The 17,500-nt window shown below is 44.9% G+C and overlaps 1 protein-coding gene and 1 long non-coding RNA gene across 2 annotated transcripts in view; both read right to left on the bottom strand.

Annotated features, from left to right (window-relative positions):
- The window catches only part of LOC121558794 (RNA-binding protein 26), a gene marked incomplete at its 5' end in the record, with an annotated part of 40,322 nt that extends 38,960 nt beyond the window's left edge, over positions 1-1,362 (bottom strand). Inside the window, 1 exon segment of the mRNA XM_045217574.1 lies at positions 1,286-1,362. Coding sequence (XP_045073509.1) covers positions 1,286-1,362 — 77 coding nt within the window.
- Position 1,363: 1 nt separating this feature from the next.
- LOC123486312 lies at positions 1,364-2,020 on the bottom strand. The gene is made up of 3 exons (XR_006659338.1): positions 1,960-2,020; positions 1,694-1,830; positions 1,364-1,375 (listed from the first exon to the last, which is right to left on the bottom strand). It is a non-coding gene; the product is annotated as an uncharacterized LOC123486312 (long non-coding RNA).
- Between the last annotated feature and the right edge of the window lie 15,480 nt (positions 2,021-17,500).

Here is a 17,500-nt window from a genome sequence, read left to right as displayed (position 1 = left end):
GGAGGGAGAGCGAGAGAGAGAGAGCGAGAGGGAGGAGAGAGAGCGAGAGGGAGGAGAGAGAGACGAGAGGGAGGAGAGAGAGCGAGAGGGAGAGAGAGAGCGAGAGGGAGGAGAGAGAGCGAGAGGGAGGAGAGAGAGCGAGAGGGAGGAGAGAGAGCGAGAGGGGGAGGAGAGAGAGCGAGAGGGGGAGGAGAGAGAGCGAGAGGGGGAGGAGAGAGAGCGAGAGGGGGAGGAGAGAGAGCAAGAGGGGGAGGAGGGAGTGAGAGAGAGAGAGAGAGAGAGAGAGAGCGAGAGGGGGGAGAACACAGTCATTTAGCCAATAACCCAGTGAACAGTAGGGGAGGACAGAGACAGGTAGACTGGTAGACAGGTACATTTGACCAGGTTTTTTATTTATGCTTCTGACTCAAATAGCACCCTATTCCCTATATAGTACACTACTTTACACCAGAGCCCTATGACACCCTATTCCCTATATAGTACACTACTTTACACCAGAGCCCTATGACACCCTATTCCCTATATAGTACACTACTTTACACCAGAGCCCTATGACACCCTATTCCCTATATAGTACACTAATTTTGACCAGGTCAATTTAATAGGGAACTATTTAAGATGTTGTCATAATAATAATATGCCATTTAGCAGACACTTTTATCCAAAGCCACTTACAGTCATGTGCGCATAAATTTTTACGTATGGGTGGTCCCGGGGATCGAACCCACTACCCTGGCGTTATTAGCGCCGTGCTCTACCAGCTGAGCTAGAGGACCATGTTGACACTCACCTGCTGTCTCTGCTGTACAGGGGAGCTGGACGGGGACTGGGGGACGGAGCCGGGGGACGGGGGACGAGGACCATGTTGACACTCACCTGCTGTCTCTGCTGTACGGGGAGCTGGACGGGGGACTGGGGGACGGACGGGGGACGGGGGACAGAGGACCATGTTGACACTCACCTGCTGTCTCTGCTGTACGGGGAGCTGGACGGGGACTGGGGGACGGGACGGGGGACGGGGGGACAGAGGACCATGTTGACACTCACCTGCTGTCTCTGCTGTACGGGGAGCTGGACGGGGGACTGGGGGACGGGGAACAGAGGACCATGTTGACACTCACCTGCTGTCTCTGCTGTACGGGAGCTGGACGGGGACTGGGGGACGGACGGGGGACGGGGGACAGAGGACCATGTTGACACTCACCTGCTGTCTCTGCTGTACGGGGAGCTGGACGGGGACTGGGGGACACGGGGACGGGGGACAGAGGACCATGTTGACACTCACCTGCTGTCTCTGCTGTACGGGGAGCTGGACGGGGGACTGTAGTTCACTCTCCTGGAGAACTTCTGCCCCGGGTCCTCCCTCACGACTTGGCTGGAAAACACACCCAAGGTTGGAATGAGATACTCAAAGTACCAGTAGATGAATTGCATTGATCTCATCCTGTTTACCATTTACAAAACATCCCACTTCATGTTTACAAAGAATACTATTGGACAGTAGATCTCTACTGTTAGGACTGAGGAGTGTAACTTTCCAATGCCAGCTATGCGGAGGCACTAGACTCTACCGCAGGTGTGTTTCCTGTAGCATCACTGTTCAAGAGAAGACGGGTCGGTTTCCCCACCCCCAGACACAGAGTAAACATGCCCTCTAAGTGTTGGTGCCTTTGGACATGACTCAGCCAGTCACCTCATCTTTCCTCTGGTCGTCCTTGTCCGTCCTGGTCGCCTCTGCTTTGACCGCGGTGCCTGGCTGATGGTCTTGCTGAGGTAGGTAGCTTTTGGAGTTCACAGCTTCGAACAGTCTATCAACAAAGGTCTGCGTCTCTGGCGGAGAAGACAGAGAGGAAGACGAGGGGAGGAAGACGAGGTATGAGCGTATCGTATCGAATTGGGCTGACACTGACACATTGCATATTAAGGTCGCGACTATACATTTGTTTGAAGTAAGCCTACCTTTCTGTAGAAATACATCCAACTGGTCGATGCACAGGGCTTTGAGCTCCGTCTCACTTTTTATCTTTCTTCACCAAGGCAACGACGTAGTTAGCGAGGGCAGAAGGGTCCGCGTCACAACTAGAGAGGAAAAGTGTTGGCACAAATACAGAGTTAGCCAGACAACCCTAGCTATACAATAACACAATTAGTTAGGATATATTCTTACCATACCGAGAAGACCAATCGATTACAAGATAACAGACCATTTCTCAACTATAAACTCCTATTTTTGTTTTAAATATCTAGCCACAATGATATAAACATTAACTAGCTAGCCAGTTAGCATCCAACGATGCTAGCCATGTCTTCAGTCATGTCGTTGCATCTGGTGCTGGCAAGCTAATGTTGCTAACGTTAGTCATCTAGCTAACGTTATGTAGCTACCACATTGGTTCGAGGGTTTTGAAAAGCCACGTTTTCAAGGCATCTAGGTTTTCTATGATCATCTTCAGACACCAGTCAACTTCTCTTCCACTGTAGCCAGGGTTTAATTCCCTACGGAAATGGCTCAGCTCCGAAATGACAAGATACAGTGTGTCCAAGACAAGAAGTCAGCAAGCTAACATTAGCTGTTAGCTGGCGCCTTCTCTCAAACCTGCCTGGCTAGCTGTTTATAACGGTTCTCTTCAACGCAAAGGCCCAACGACTTGCTGTAGCTAGCTATATTGTCTTGTGTGTTTCTTGCTTTTTAAAATTCTAGCAATACAAGGGGAAGACAATTTGTTGACGAGAAACTATTCCCTCAGCTAGTTTGAATGTTCATGCAGTGCAGGCCTCCCCTCATTGCAAATAAATGGAGACTATTTACTCCGTGTACTCTCGCTGACAGATATCGCGAGAATAACAAGAACGGTCACATTGTAACTTGGTATTTGGTATTCTCTCGTTGACAGATATCGCGAGAATAACAAAGAACGGTCACATTGTAACTTGGTATTTGGTATTCTCTCGCTGACAGATATCGCGAGAATAACAAGAACGGTCACATTGTAACTTTGTATTTGGTATTTATTAGGGTCCCGATTTGCCGATACAAACGCATCAGCTACTCTTCCTGGGGTCCACATTAAACATAGTACATAGTACATAGTACATAGTACAGAACATTATTAGTCAAGGACTGAAATACATACATTTAAAACGTCACACACAGCCTACATATCAGTACATACGCACACTATCTAGGTCTAATAAATAGTACAGTGCAAATTACAATACAATATATATAAAATGGCTGTGTCTCTTCACAGTCCCCTTTGGGAAGTAAGGTGTTATTTTATCTGGTTTTAACTGGTTTTATTGGGGTGGCAGAGAGTTCCATGTAGTCGTGGCTCTATTTAATACTTTGTGTTTCCCAGCCTCTGTTCTGGACCTGGGGACTGTGAAGAGAACTCTGGTTGCAGGTCTTGTGTTGTACCGATGAGCGTCCGAACTATGTGCCAACAGCTTGAACAGACAGTTTGGTAACTTCAACACATCAACACCTCGCACGAAGACCAATAGTGATGCAGTCAATCTCTCCTCAACTTTGAGCCAGGAGAGACTGACATGCGTGTTACTGACACTTGCTGCTTTGTTCTGGACCAACTGCATTTTTACCTGTCTCCTTATTTGCTGCACACGATCACACAGCTGGGAAGTAGTCCAGGTGCGACAAAACTAGGGCCTGTAGGACCTGTCTGGTCGACTGAGATGTCAAGAAGGCAGAGCAACGTCCTATCATGGACAGACCTCTTCCCATTTTAGCAACCATTGAGTCTATATGTTTTGACCATGACAGCTTGCTATCTAGGGTTACACCCAGCAGTTTAGTCTCTTCAACTTGCTCAATAGCCACATTATTCAACAATAGATCTAAACGAGGTTTAGCGTTGAGCGAGTGATTTGACCCAAAAATTATTCTTTGAGTTTTTAAGATATTTAGCACCAGCCTAATGCTAGTTACCCATCCTGAAACTGACTGGAGCTCTATGTTAAGGGTGTCAGTTATTTATTTTACTGTTGCAGCCGACGTGTATACTGTTGAGTCGTCAGCGTACATGGACACACAGGCTTTATTCAAGGTCAGTGGAAGGTCATTACTAAAAACAACGGTAAACCACACTCAACTGAATTTGCATGAGAGAGGCTTCCATTAACGAAAACCCTCTGTGTTCTATTAGATAGGTAACTCTTAATCCATAATAAGGATGCAAATCCATGACACCTACGTTTTTTCAGCAATAGGTTAGGATCAATTACATCAAAAGCTGCACTGAAGTCTAACAGAACAGCTCCCACAATCTTCTTACTGTCGTGTTCTTTCAGCCAATCATCAGTCATTTGTGTCAGTGCCGAGCATGTTGCGTGCCCTTCCCTATAAGCGTGCTAAAAGTCTGTTGTTAATTTGTTTTCTGTAAAATTTACATTTACATTTACGTCATTTAGCAGACGCTTTTATCCAGAGCGACTTACAAATTGGTGCATTCACCTTATAGCCAGTGGGATAACCACTTTACAATATTTTTGTATTTTTTTTTTTGTATTTGATCAAACACAAATTGTTCTCCAAAAGTTTGCTAAGCACTTGTAACAGGCTGATTGGTCAGCTGTTTAAACCATTAAAGGGTGCTCTGCTATTCTTGGGTGGTGGAATGACCTTTGGGTGGTGGAATGACCTTTGGGTGGTGGAATGACCTTTGGGTGGTGGAATGACCTTTGGGTGGTGGAATGACCTTTGGGTGGTGGAATGACCTTTGGGTGGTGGAATGACCTTTGGGTGGTGGAATGACCTTTGGGTGGTGGAATGACCTTTGGGTGGTGGAATGACCTTGTCTCCTCCATGTCTGAGGGCACACACCGTCTTCTAGGCTTCAATTGAAGATGTGGCAAACAGGAGTCACAATGTATTCCTCTACCAACCTCAGCAAATTACCCCTCCAGGTTGTCGGTACCAGGTGGCTTGTCCTTATTTATAGACAGCAACAATTCTTTCCCCTCTTCCACACCCACTTTGTGGAACTCCAAACTACAGTCAGTGCCAGTCTTTCATTATTTGGTATCATTATGCATGAATATGAAGGCTCAGCGTTTGTTGTTTGCATGTCGTACCTAAGTTTGCTAATCTTGTCAACCAAAAAAAGTTATTAAAGTGGTCGGCAGTATCAAAGGGTTTTGTTATGAACAAGCCACCTGCCTCAATGAAGGATGGAGCCGAGTTATCAATGAAGGATGGAGCCGAGTTATCAATGAAGGATGGAGCCGAGTTATCAATGAAGGATGGAGCCGAAGTTATCAAGAAGGATGGAGCCGAGTTATCAATGAAGGATGGAGCCGAGTTATCAATGAAGGATGGAGCCGAAGTTATCAATGAAGGATGGAGCCGAAGTTATCAATGAAGGATGGAGCCGAGTTATCAATGAAGGATGGAGCCGAAGTTATCAATGAAGGATGGAGCCGAAGTTATCAATGAAGGATGGAGCCGAGTTATCAATGAAGGATGGAGCCGAAGTTATCAGAAGGATGGAGCGAAAGTTATCAATGAAGGATGGAGCGAAAGTTATCAATGAAGGATGGAGCCGAGTTATCAATGAAGGATGGAGCCGAAGTTATCAATGAAGGATGGAGCCGAGTTATCAATGAAGGATGGAGCCGAGTTATCAATGAAGGATGGAGCCGAGTTATCAATGAAGGATGGAGCCGAGTTATCTTTGTGTTTTTTTTTAAAAGTTACTCCAGAGCTTTTTAACTATCATTCTGTATATCATTTATCTCTGTTCCGTGGTATAGTTTCTTCTTCTTTTTGTTTAGTTTAGTTACGTGATTTCTCAATTGACTGTATATTTGCCAGTCCGCTGTGTTGTCAGACTTATCTGCTGTTCCCCTTTGCCTCGTCCCTCTCAGCCGTACAGCATTTGTTTGTTTATTTGGATCCCGGGGGGGGGGGACAATATGGCGTCACTTTGAGCGGGTGTATTTTGAACGTACGTCCCGATAAACCAGGAAGATTCTAATCAATACTCGAGGATTTTTTAAATTACTTGTTTTGGTAAACTGACCCTTTCTTATATGAAGTAACAGAATGTGATTGGACACGGTGATCACATGACTACATGGGCTACATGGGCTACATGGGCTACACGGGCTACATGGGCTACATGGGCTACATGGGCTACATGGGCTACATGGGCTACATGGGCTACATGGGCTACATGGGCTACATGGGCTACATGGGCTACATGGGCTACATGGGCTACATGGGCTACATGGGCTACATGGGCTACATGGGCTACATGGGCTACATGGGCTACATGGGCTACATGGGCTACATGGGCTACATGGGCTACAGAAGAAACAGAAAAAGGGCCGTGGGCTGAACAGATGCTAATCACCTCAGATGCTAAGCGGCGAGACAGAGGCGTGCAGCCCACGTGGAGAACTTTCCAGAACTCATGGCAAAAAAAAATACTCCTTATTTACACCACTGCCACCTACGCCGAGTAAGAGCCCTCCTACCCAAATACAGGGCGGTCTAAAATTGCTCTGCCTACCCTGACATTCTCAAGGCCGCCATTTTTTTGAGAACCTGTCCATCATTGAAAAGACAACAGAGACGTACCTCCAAATCAATGGGAGTCTCTCTCTCAGCCGCGTGGTCCCACTCTTTCTAAGTCAAATGAAAACGCCAAGTTAGACAAATTACTCTTGGGTAATAAGTCGATTGTCATTTTTTATTTTTTATTACATTCTCCCCATTTTATATCACCAGGTTTGCGAATGTGAAAAATCGGTCCATCATATCGATCAAAACTACCTCGGTTAAGGGTAGTCCAGTTGTTTCTCTAAGCTCGGGTTTCCTTACTAGCTAACTAGCTTACTAGCTCAACTAGTTACCCAGTTATTCACTACGCTGTATTCGTTTTCTTATTGTTTATTGTCAGGTTATGCAAATGTCTTGATTCAAAGCGCTAAATGTTGTATCTCTTTAATACCATAACTAAAAGAAAAGCACTTTATTTATTTTTATTTTTGTAAACACACTAATGCAGATTTCATTCTACTCTAGGAGACTCATGATTCAAATTCTTGTTTTTGGGAAAATCACAATGGGGAAATACTGTTTATTATGGTCATGGATCTAACCCCGCAGCTGCTATTACGATATCGCTTCATAAGTTTAGAGGTGATATTTCAGTCTTCTGCGTCCAAAGATGAGAGATGGGTAATATTGATCTCCAAACTAGATAATGCTTGTTTTATTATATGCAACATGTATGGGTACAATTCTCACACCTCAAATAAGACTTTTCATTTTTTTGGGGATCTTGCTGATAAGCTTAAATGAGCTGCAAAACAAGTATACAAATGCATGGCTTATGATAGCTGGAGACTTCAATTAAACACCTGACAACTCTTTAGATAGATTTCCACCTAGAATAGCTCAGAGATCTCAGAATAGTGACATCATCACCTCATTTTGCAGTAAACTGAGAGTGATCAATACGTGGCGTTTCTTTAATACAAACTGACAGTGGTTGATACGTGGCGTTTCTTTAATATACATTTAGTGTAATAGGTTAATGATGGTCAGATCCAGTCCAGAATAGATGTTTCTAATTTCTCCCCCACTTTCACAGAAGTAAGTTATAAACAGGCTCCTTTGACTGATCATAAAATTATATTTTTGAAGTTAGAATGTTCTGAAAAATCCAGTGACATTCGAGGACACTGGAAACGTAATAATTCACTGCTAAATCATCCGGCCTTTTAACAAGAGCATAAAGGACTAATTCAAATGAGTTAGAACCAAAGCATGGAAGTAACTGGGAAAATATTTAAATTCAAAGTAAGATAGATCTATTGCCATTACACGCAGTAAGGAACTAAAGAAGCAAACATGTTTGAAAGAAGATGAGCTTTATGAATACATTGAATGTTCTTTTGGAAAAGGATACCCTTTCAGCAGAGGAAGAAACAGACTTGAATACATCTGGAATAGAACTAGATCAAATGTACATTGGGGGCTTTATTAGAACTAGATCAAATGTACAATGGGGGCTTTATTAGAACTAGATCAAATGTACAATGGGGGCTTTATTAGACCTAGAGCAAGATGGGTGAGAAAAAACACAAGCTATTATTTTGCTCTAGAAAAAAATAACTATAAGATATAATATTGACAATACCTTGAAAAGGACCCCCCGAGTGTCACATCTACTCCAGCGTTCGACGTCTCCGGTTCTACTAACCACCGGCCCTGGCAACCATCATTACGCACACCTGGCAACCATCATTACGCACACCTGGCAACCATCATTACACACACCTGTTCCTCATCATTACACACACCTGGTCCCCATCATTACACACACCTGGTCCCCATCATTACACACACCTGGCAACCATCATTACACACACCTGGTTCCCATCATTACACACACCTGGTCCCCATCATTACACACACCTGGTCCCCATCATTACACACACCTGGTCCCCATCATTACACACACCTGGTCCCCATCATTACACACACCTGGTCCCCATCATTACACACACCTGGTCCCCATCATTACACACACCTGGTCCCCATCATTACACACACCTGGTCCCCATCATTACACACACCTGGACTTCATCATTACACACACCTGGTCCCCATCATTACACACACCTGTTCTCCACCATTACACACACCTGTTCTCCATCATTACACACACCTGGTCCCCATCATTACACACACCTGTTCTCCATCATTACACACACCTGCTCCCCATCATTACACACACCTGGTCCCCATCATTACACACACCTGGCAACCATCATTACACACACCTGGTCCCCATCATTACACACACCTGGTCTCCATCATTACACACACCTGTTCCCCATCATTACACACCTGCTCTCCATCATTACACACACCTGGTCTCCATCATTACACACACCTGGCAACCATCATTACACACACCTGGTCCCCATCATTACACACACCTGGTCCCCATCATTACACACACCTGGTCCCCATCATTACACACACCTGGTCCCCATCATTACACACACCTGGCAACCATCATTACACACACCTGTTCCCCATCATTACACACACCTGGTCCCCATCATTACACACACCTGGTCCCCATCATTACACACACCTGGTCCCCATCATTACACACACCTGGTCCCCATCATTACACACACCAGGTCCCCATCATTACACACACCTGGTCCCCATCATTACACACACCTGGACATCATTATTTCCTTGATTACTCTCCCTTTATTTAACCCCGGCCTAACCAGCAGTCCGCCCAGGTCAGCGATGCCCGATTGTCCCTTCCCCGGAGAAGTATGACGGTACTCCATCGACGTGCCGTGGCTCCCTACTCCAGTGCTCCTTCTATTCCGCCTATCAGACGGGAGCCCCGACCCACCGAGAGGTCCGAGAGGTTGCCACGGTCGTTTCCCTGCTGACCGGACGGGCGTTGGAGTGGGCTACGGCCGTCTGGGAGAGGAGGAGAGGAGGCCCCGGGTTCCTACGAGAGGTCCACGGCTCTGTTCAGGGAGGTCTTCGACCATGACATTGTAGTCATTTTAGCAAGACGCTCTTATCCAGAGCGACTTACAGGTAGTGAGTCATTTAGCAGACGCTCTTATCCAGAGCGACTTACAGTTAGTGAGTGCATACATTTATTTTATTTTTTCATACTGGACCATCCATCCACCGGATCCACCATCCATCCACCCGGAGGACAGAGAGGGAGGTGAGCGACTTCTCCAACCCAATCAGGGTGCCCAGACCGCTGTGGAGTACGCCCTCACCTTCCGGACTGTGGCAGCCTCCAGCAGATGAAATGAGCCGGCGCTCCGCACCTATTCCGGGAAAAGGACTGCTCGAAGAGGTCCAGACGGAATTGGCATGTCGGGATGACAACCTTTCCTTGGGACGCACTCATCGCGATGGCCATCCGTCTGGATAACCTTCTTCGGGAGCTCCGTTGCCCACCTCGCCACTCGACTCCCTCCTTTGGCCGTCCTGAGGCAGAACCCATGGAGATAGGGTCCAAACACCTCCCCGCAGCAGAGTGGCGTCGCCGGAGACAGCGCCTCTTGTGGCCAGGAAGGGGCATCAGCTTCAGCCCGGGATCCATGAGAGCAGAGGGGCGGAGCCCTGTGAACATCCATCTCCCGGGAAAGGCGTAAGAACTCCATCGTCATAGTTTCCCTAGAACTCCATCGTCATAGTTTCCCTAGAACTCCATCGTCATAGTTTTTCTAGAACTCCATCGTCATAGTTTCCCTAGAACTCCATCGTCATAGTTTCCCTGGTTGGCTGTCTCTCATGTGGGGAATCTCTCCCGGGGAATTTCATCGACCAGGCCATCGTCTCCTCCATGAATATCTCCTCGTACCCGCTCTCCTCTCCTCTTCCGGTCCACTCCCTGGATAATTGACCAGTGGGATCCGGTATTATCACACATGTCACAGCACCACTCACCTTCACCGTGGGATCCATGCACCAGGAGAGCCTTCCCTTCCTCATCATCACTGCACCAGTACACAAAGTCATCCTCGGCCTCCCGTGGCTCCAACTTCATAACCCCACCATCTCCTGGTCGAGGATGGAAATCACCGACTGGGCACCCGGATGCCGGAGGACCTGCTTTCCCTTGCCCTGCGGTTCCACGTCGGTTGAGAGTCCTGTGGTTGCCCTCCAGCCCAGCCCATCCCAGAGGTTTTACCAGGATCTCCGGGAGGTGTTCTCCAAGACCCAAGGCCATGGAGGAGGCTCTCCAGGAGGCTCTCCAACAGGGCTTTGTCCACTCATCCATACTCTCCTGCGTCCGCAGGCTTCTTCTTCGTGACCAAGAAGGATGGGGGGTCTGCGTCCCTGCATCGATTACAGAGGTCTCAATTACATCACCACTAATTACCGCTAAACCTCTCCCATTGGTACCGGCCGCCATCGAACAGCTCCGCGGGCCTGTTTTTTTTTTACGAAGCTGGACCTGCGGAGCGCCTACAATCTTATCCACATCCGAGAGGGAGTGGAAAAACGGCCTTCAGCACGACGTCTGGGCACTACGAGCACTTGGTGATGCCTTATGGACTAGCCAATGCTCCGTCGGTGTTTCAGGCGTTCGTGAATGAGGTGTTCCCCCGGGGACATGATCGGCCGACCGGGTGGTCGTGTACATCGACTACATCCTGGTCTACTCATCCACCGACGGAGGATCACATCACTCACATCCGAGTAGTCCCGAGACGCCTCCTGGATAACCGCCTGTATGTTAAAGCGGAGAAGTGCCAGTTCCATCAGGTCGACGTCTCCTTCTTGGGATACCGGATCAGCCCAGCAGGGGCTGAGTATGGATGAAAGGAAGGTGGAAACAGTCAGGTCATGGCCAGTCCCAACCACCATAAAGGGGCTGCAATGGTTTCTGGGGGTTTTCCTACTTCTACCGCCTCTTCATTAAGAACTTCAGCTCCATCACCTCTCCTCTCGCCTCTTTCCTCAAGGGTGGTCATCGTAAGTTGGTGTGGAGTCCTCAAGGGTGGTCCTCGTAAGTTGGTGTGGAGTCCTCAAGGGTGGTCCTCGTAAGTTGGTGTGGAGTCCTCAAGGGTGGTCCTCGTAAGTTGGTGTGGAGTCCCTCGGGTGGTTCTCGTAGTTGGTGTGGAGTCCTCAAGGGTGGTCCTCGTAAGTTGGTGTGGAGTCCTGCAGTCGTTGAAGGGGCGTTTCACCTCTGCTCCGTTGCTGAAACACCCAGATCCTACGCTGCCCTTCGTGATGGAGGTGGACGCCTCAGAAGTGGAGGTGGGAGCCATCCTGTCCCAACGCCAAGGAAACCCACAGAAATTGTATCCATGTGCATACTCCTCAAAGAAACCGTCTCCTGCAGAGAGGAACTATGTCATCGGTGACCGGGAGCTCCTGGCGGTGAAGTTGGTATTAGATGAGTGGAGACACTGGCTGGAGGGCGCCAAGGAACCATTCCTCATCCTCACCGACCATCAGAATCTGGAGTACATACGGACGGCGAGGAAGCTGAACCCGCGCCAAGCAAGGTGGCCCTTTTTCTTCCAATGGACAAGTGGTTCCGTCCACCGTCGGAATGATCATGCAGACCGCCACTGCAGTGAGGCTCCCGTGTTCCATCCTGGCTCTCTACCAGGAACCTCCCGCTCCGCCTGCCCTGCCGGAAGCTGAGCCCCCGGTTTATGGGCCCCTTCAAGGTCCTCCGGAGGGTCAATTAGATAACTTATCTTGTCTACAACTCCCCACCAACTACCGGATCTCACCTTCTTTTCATGTTTCCCTCCTCAGGTCAGTGGTTCCTGGTCCCCTGGCTGATGCCGTCCCCTGCAACAACCCCTCCGCATCCCCTGGGCATCGATGGGACCCCCCCATGTCGTTAGGTCCCTCCTGAACTCCCGACGTCGTGGGGGTTGGCTCCAGTACCTGGTGGACTGGGAGGGGTACGGTCCTGAGGAGTGCTGTTGGGTCCCATCGTGGACCCCAACATCGTCCGGGATTTCCATCTACGCCGTCCGGACCGGCCCGCTCCTCGCCCTCGGGGCAAATGTTATGTGGGCAGCTTGTCATCTCCCTTTTCTGTTTCCTTCCTCCTTGTTTTGTCCCCTCTTTGTCTGTTGTATCTGTATGTGTGTTTGTCCCATTGGGGTGTGTCTGGAGTGGATCGGGGGCGTGCTCAGGATCTGCCTCTCCTGTGCAGCTGCGGGTTGTTTCCAGTGATTCCTGCCTACGCAGCTGCATCCTATTCTCTCATCAACCTGCACACTAATTCCTGGGCATGGCTTCCACCGGGCGCCAGATCGTTGTTCTTACAGAGCGGTAACTTGGCTCACCAGTAGAGTTAAATTGTCTCTGTCTTCAGCCTGGCTCTTTACTCTCCTTAACCTGCGTTTGTTTTGTCTTCAGTTCAGACTTACCTCCCAACCTGCCTGCCTGCCTGCTCCCGCCTGCCTGCGCCGCCTGCCTGCCTGCCTCAGCCTCTCCTTCCTCCGGAGCCGACTTGCCCACTCCTGTCCTTTCTCCAGTTGTTTTTGGACTAAGACAAATTGAACTTTCATTAAAATAATTTTGTTTCTTCCACTCCCCCTTAGTCGTGTTTGTTTCTCTGAGTGCTGGGTTGAACCATAGCCTAACAGCAAATCTATATAAATCTCGGATTGAATGTGAACTTTTTATCAAACATGTCCATGGTCATGTTCCAATTATTTCTGATGAGTTCAAGTCCACATGTGAAGATGAGTATTCTATAGTAGAGATTAGAGATGCTCTTAAATCTATGAAGAAGCACCTTTCTGAGGAATTGAATTTACACTTTTGGGAACATTTAGAGGAACCAGTATTCTACATGTTCCGAGAATGCCTTAGCTAATGGTGAGATGATTACTACCATGAAACAAGGGGTTATCTCCTTAATACCAAAACCTGATAAAGATCCTGTTTTCATAGATCATTGGAGACCTATTACATTATTAAATACAGATTACAAATCGATAACTTTAGCATATGCTAATAGACTTAAAATGGGCCCAAACCACCTAAAGGTTAAAGGTCGCCAAATCAGCTGTAACATTAGGTTAGTTTTAGACTTGATTGATTATTCAATTGACTCAGAGGCTATTATTTAATTCCCGTCTTCTGTAAAGCATTTGATACAATAGAACACAAGTTCCTAATACATTCGTTGTACACTTTTGGTTTTGGGACCTCTGTCTCTGTTATCGATATGTTTTATAATAGTTATATTATGATTCATCGTAACACATCTAAAATATTTAATATTTACCATAGGGTACGCCGGGGTTGCCCTATTTCAGCTTTCTTATTCCTTTTTAGTTGCTAGAATTACTATCTATTAGCTCTTTAAACAACTCTGAATTAGAAGGTATTTCAATATTTGGAAAATAAATACAAAATATCTCAGTTAGCAGACGATGCAACTCTGTTTCTAAAAGACAAGGATCAAGTTGCTATTGCACTTAATATTATCAAATCATTCTCTTCAGCTTGTTAACTTAAATAAATGTGAAATATTGTCCCTACATAACTCAAATGACCAATCTATTGAGAATATTCCAGTGAAAGATAATGTGAAATATTTAGGGGTGCACATGGCGAAAAACCATATTGTCCGTTAACATCTCAATTTCTCTCAGAGATGAAAGAAAACTAAATCCATCTTTAATAACCCAGGCTCCAGCCTGACCTCTGACCTCTCTATCATTGGAAGGGTTTTATTGTCCAAAGCAGAGGGTCTGTGACGTTTTGTCTACCCTGCTCAATCCCTATTTGTAGCTGATTAAACCAGCGAGGATATCAACAAAACTTTCCTAAACTTTATATGGAAAAATAAAACAACACAAACTTAAGAAGTCTGTAATATCAAACCAAAGAACTGATGGTGGGCTTGGAAGTACTAGATTTAATTGATATCAACAATACCTTTAACCTCTTAAGGATCTGACCCTTTTTTTCAATTTTCGCCTAAAATGACATTCCCAAATCTAACTGCCTGTAGCTCAGGACCTGAAGCAAGGAGCTGCATAATATTGATACCACTTAAATAATAAATAAATAATATGCCATTTAGCAGACGCTTTTATCCAAAGCGACTTACAGTCATGCGTGCATACATTTTTGTGTATGGGTGGTCCCGGGGATCGAACCCACTACCTTGGCGTTACAAGCGCCATGCTCTACCAGCTGTGAAATTAATGTAAGAGAATATAGCACATTAGATCTGGTAAAAGATCATACAAATTATTTTTAATAGTTTTTTTTGTGTGTTCTTTTTCATCATCTTTGAAAATGCAAGAGAAAGGCCACAATATAATGTTGCAGTTTTGGTGCAAAGTTTCAGATTGATCCAGTGAAGCATTGCAATACTGGACTATTTTGTATCAAGTCTGCCCAAATGTGCCAAATTGGTCAATTGATACATTTTCACGTACATCACTATAGAGAACATACAAACATGATATGGTAATACAAAATGTAAGTTCACACTCCCAGGAATGTCATACATGATGGATCATTAGCTTATACACTAACCACACATCTAGATGGCCGGGCGGGGTTGGTGTGGAGCCAGAGACAGCAGGGGTTCAAACTGTAGAAACAAGTTCCTACATTTGAATATAAAAATGGATTTTTATCAAACAAAACTATGCTACATTTAATCTCTGGGACCCTTAGGATGACAAATCAGAGCAAGATAACTGAATGTAAGTACATTATTTACCTTCAGAGGTGAATGTATCAAACCAGTTGCCGTGATACGTTTTGTTGTTGTTGTGCACTCTCCTCAAACAATAGCATGGTATTTATTCACTGTAATAGCTACTGTAAATTGGACAGTGCAGTTAGATTAACAAGAATGTAAGCTTTCTGCCCATATAAGACATGTCTATGTCCTGGAAAGTTTGCTGTTACTTAACAACAGTCATGCTAATCACATTAGAGCACTTTAGCTCAACCGGGACACCGATTCCGCTTTGAGGTTAAAGTAAACTCGACAAAAAGATGCATGTTAGCTCTGAATCTATATGGTACTTCATTTCCTTGTCATATTTGTAAGAAATGTTTGTGGAAGTGCAACTATTCTCCAGCAAAATGACCCACATTTCACCAACAAAACCCTTTTTAGCCTGGAAACTGTGTTATGTCCACAACTTCTCCCGACACAAAACACTTCTGTGGAACAACAAAGTCTTTATTCTTCCCTAAGTGGTTTGATAGAAATATTATATTTGTGCTTGATTTATTTGATACAGAAGGGAATATACTCTCTTATACAAAGTTCTTAGAAAACATATAACTTCCCAATACATTATAAAGAATGTAAATTATATATGCAAAGCAGTACCTTCAGGCGTTACTCAATTAATGAAATCTCATTTTGTGTTTTGGAGAAAACGTCAAGATAGATGCGCAACTTATGTTAGAATGTTGCCCCCTGCTGGATAAGAAATGTAATAATACTCAATTCTTAAGGGAACTTTTATCACTCCAAGATCAAGATCTCTACTAAAGGGAAGCTCTTCTGGAACGCACATATTACTGACATTTTATGGAAGAAAGCTTGGTTGCGCCCTCACAAATGTTGTATATAAAATAAAGTAAAATAAATTCACTTTCAAATCTTGCACAAAATGTACCTTTATATACTTCTCTAAATTAATGACTTAGAGGACATATGCCTTTTTTTTTATGATAAAGGGAAACTATTATACACATTTTTATAGTGTACTCTGTACATCATTTGAGAAAGTAGAAGTCATTAAATGTTTTAATTTCATTAATAAACCCATGTATTTACAATGAAATTAATATATTATTCAAATGAAAACAGAGCTACTGAATTAGTTGTTCATTTCTTCATTCTCTCATATTAAATTTTACATACGCATCAACGATTTTTTAAATTCTTCCCCAATCAATATAATATTTATTGAAATCAAATATTTAATAAAATCTCTAGGAAATGATCAATAACTGATTAGTTCTGAGTTCTATTGATAAATAACTATCCAACCATCTGATGGCAGGTATAAAGCCATAGCAGTGATTTTCTTTAATAACAATTTATGATCAATAACATCAAAGGCTGCACTGAAATCTAACAATACGAAGCTCCATCTATCATCTTACATTTACGTCATTTAGCAACCTCTTACGCGACTTACAAATTGATGCATTCACCTTATGATAGCCAGTGGGATAACCACTTTACAATTATTATTTTTTTAAATCACCATTATCCATTTATTTTAACCAATCATCTACTGTCATCTGAGACAGTGCCGTTCAGTTAGTTGCCCTTCTCTCATATGCATGCTGAATGTCGGCAGTTAACTTCTTCTGTGAAAAAGAGCGCATTATGTTGATCCCCAATTCTCTCTATCAGTTTACCAAGAACGCAGCGTAGGTTTTCCCCAAAGACAATGTAGAGAGTAAAGGCAACGTTCTAATGTTAATGCCATTCATCGCCGGAGTCAGGCATACCTCATTTCAAAATAAGTCTTCATCGCTGTCAATCGTCAATGATAATTATTCATATTTTACCGGTGAAACGTCCGACTGCCATCATCTGCCTGCCCAATCCATTTTCATCTCAGTCGGTTTCATGTAATACGCATTAAAGAGGCTTCTTAAATACTGTTTCGTACCCGAATTAAGAAACGATGTTAACAAACTATTAGCCTTTCTTGTATTTTTGTCTCAGCAACGCATATATCCTGCCTGCTCTGTTGAAGTTTTGGCACATTTAAAAACCTTTTTGACTGTTCAGCTTCAGCTAACCATCCTAAAATGTCGTTAGAAATGAGGTGTTTATGTGTAACAGTAACGTTATAGGCCTACTATGATATGCTATTATATTCAGTTCTGTTATGTAAAATACTAATTCATCTATGTGATCTTGTAACCATTGATTCATCCACACCAGCACCATTGTGAAAAATGATCATCTTCTATTTGTAATAATAATATGTA

The sequence above is a fragment of the Coregonus clupeaformis genome, unplaced genomic scaffold (assembly GCF_020615455.1).
Source record: "Coregonus clupeaformis isolate EN_2021a unplaced genomic scaffold, ASM2061545v1 scaf1127, whole genome shotgun sequence".
NCBI classification, from domain to species: Eukaryota; Metazoa; Chordata; class Actinopteri; order Salmoniformes; family Salmonidae; genus Coregonus; species Coregonus clupeaformis.
This window is presented reverse-complemented; position numbering and strand designations above follow the sequence as displayed.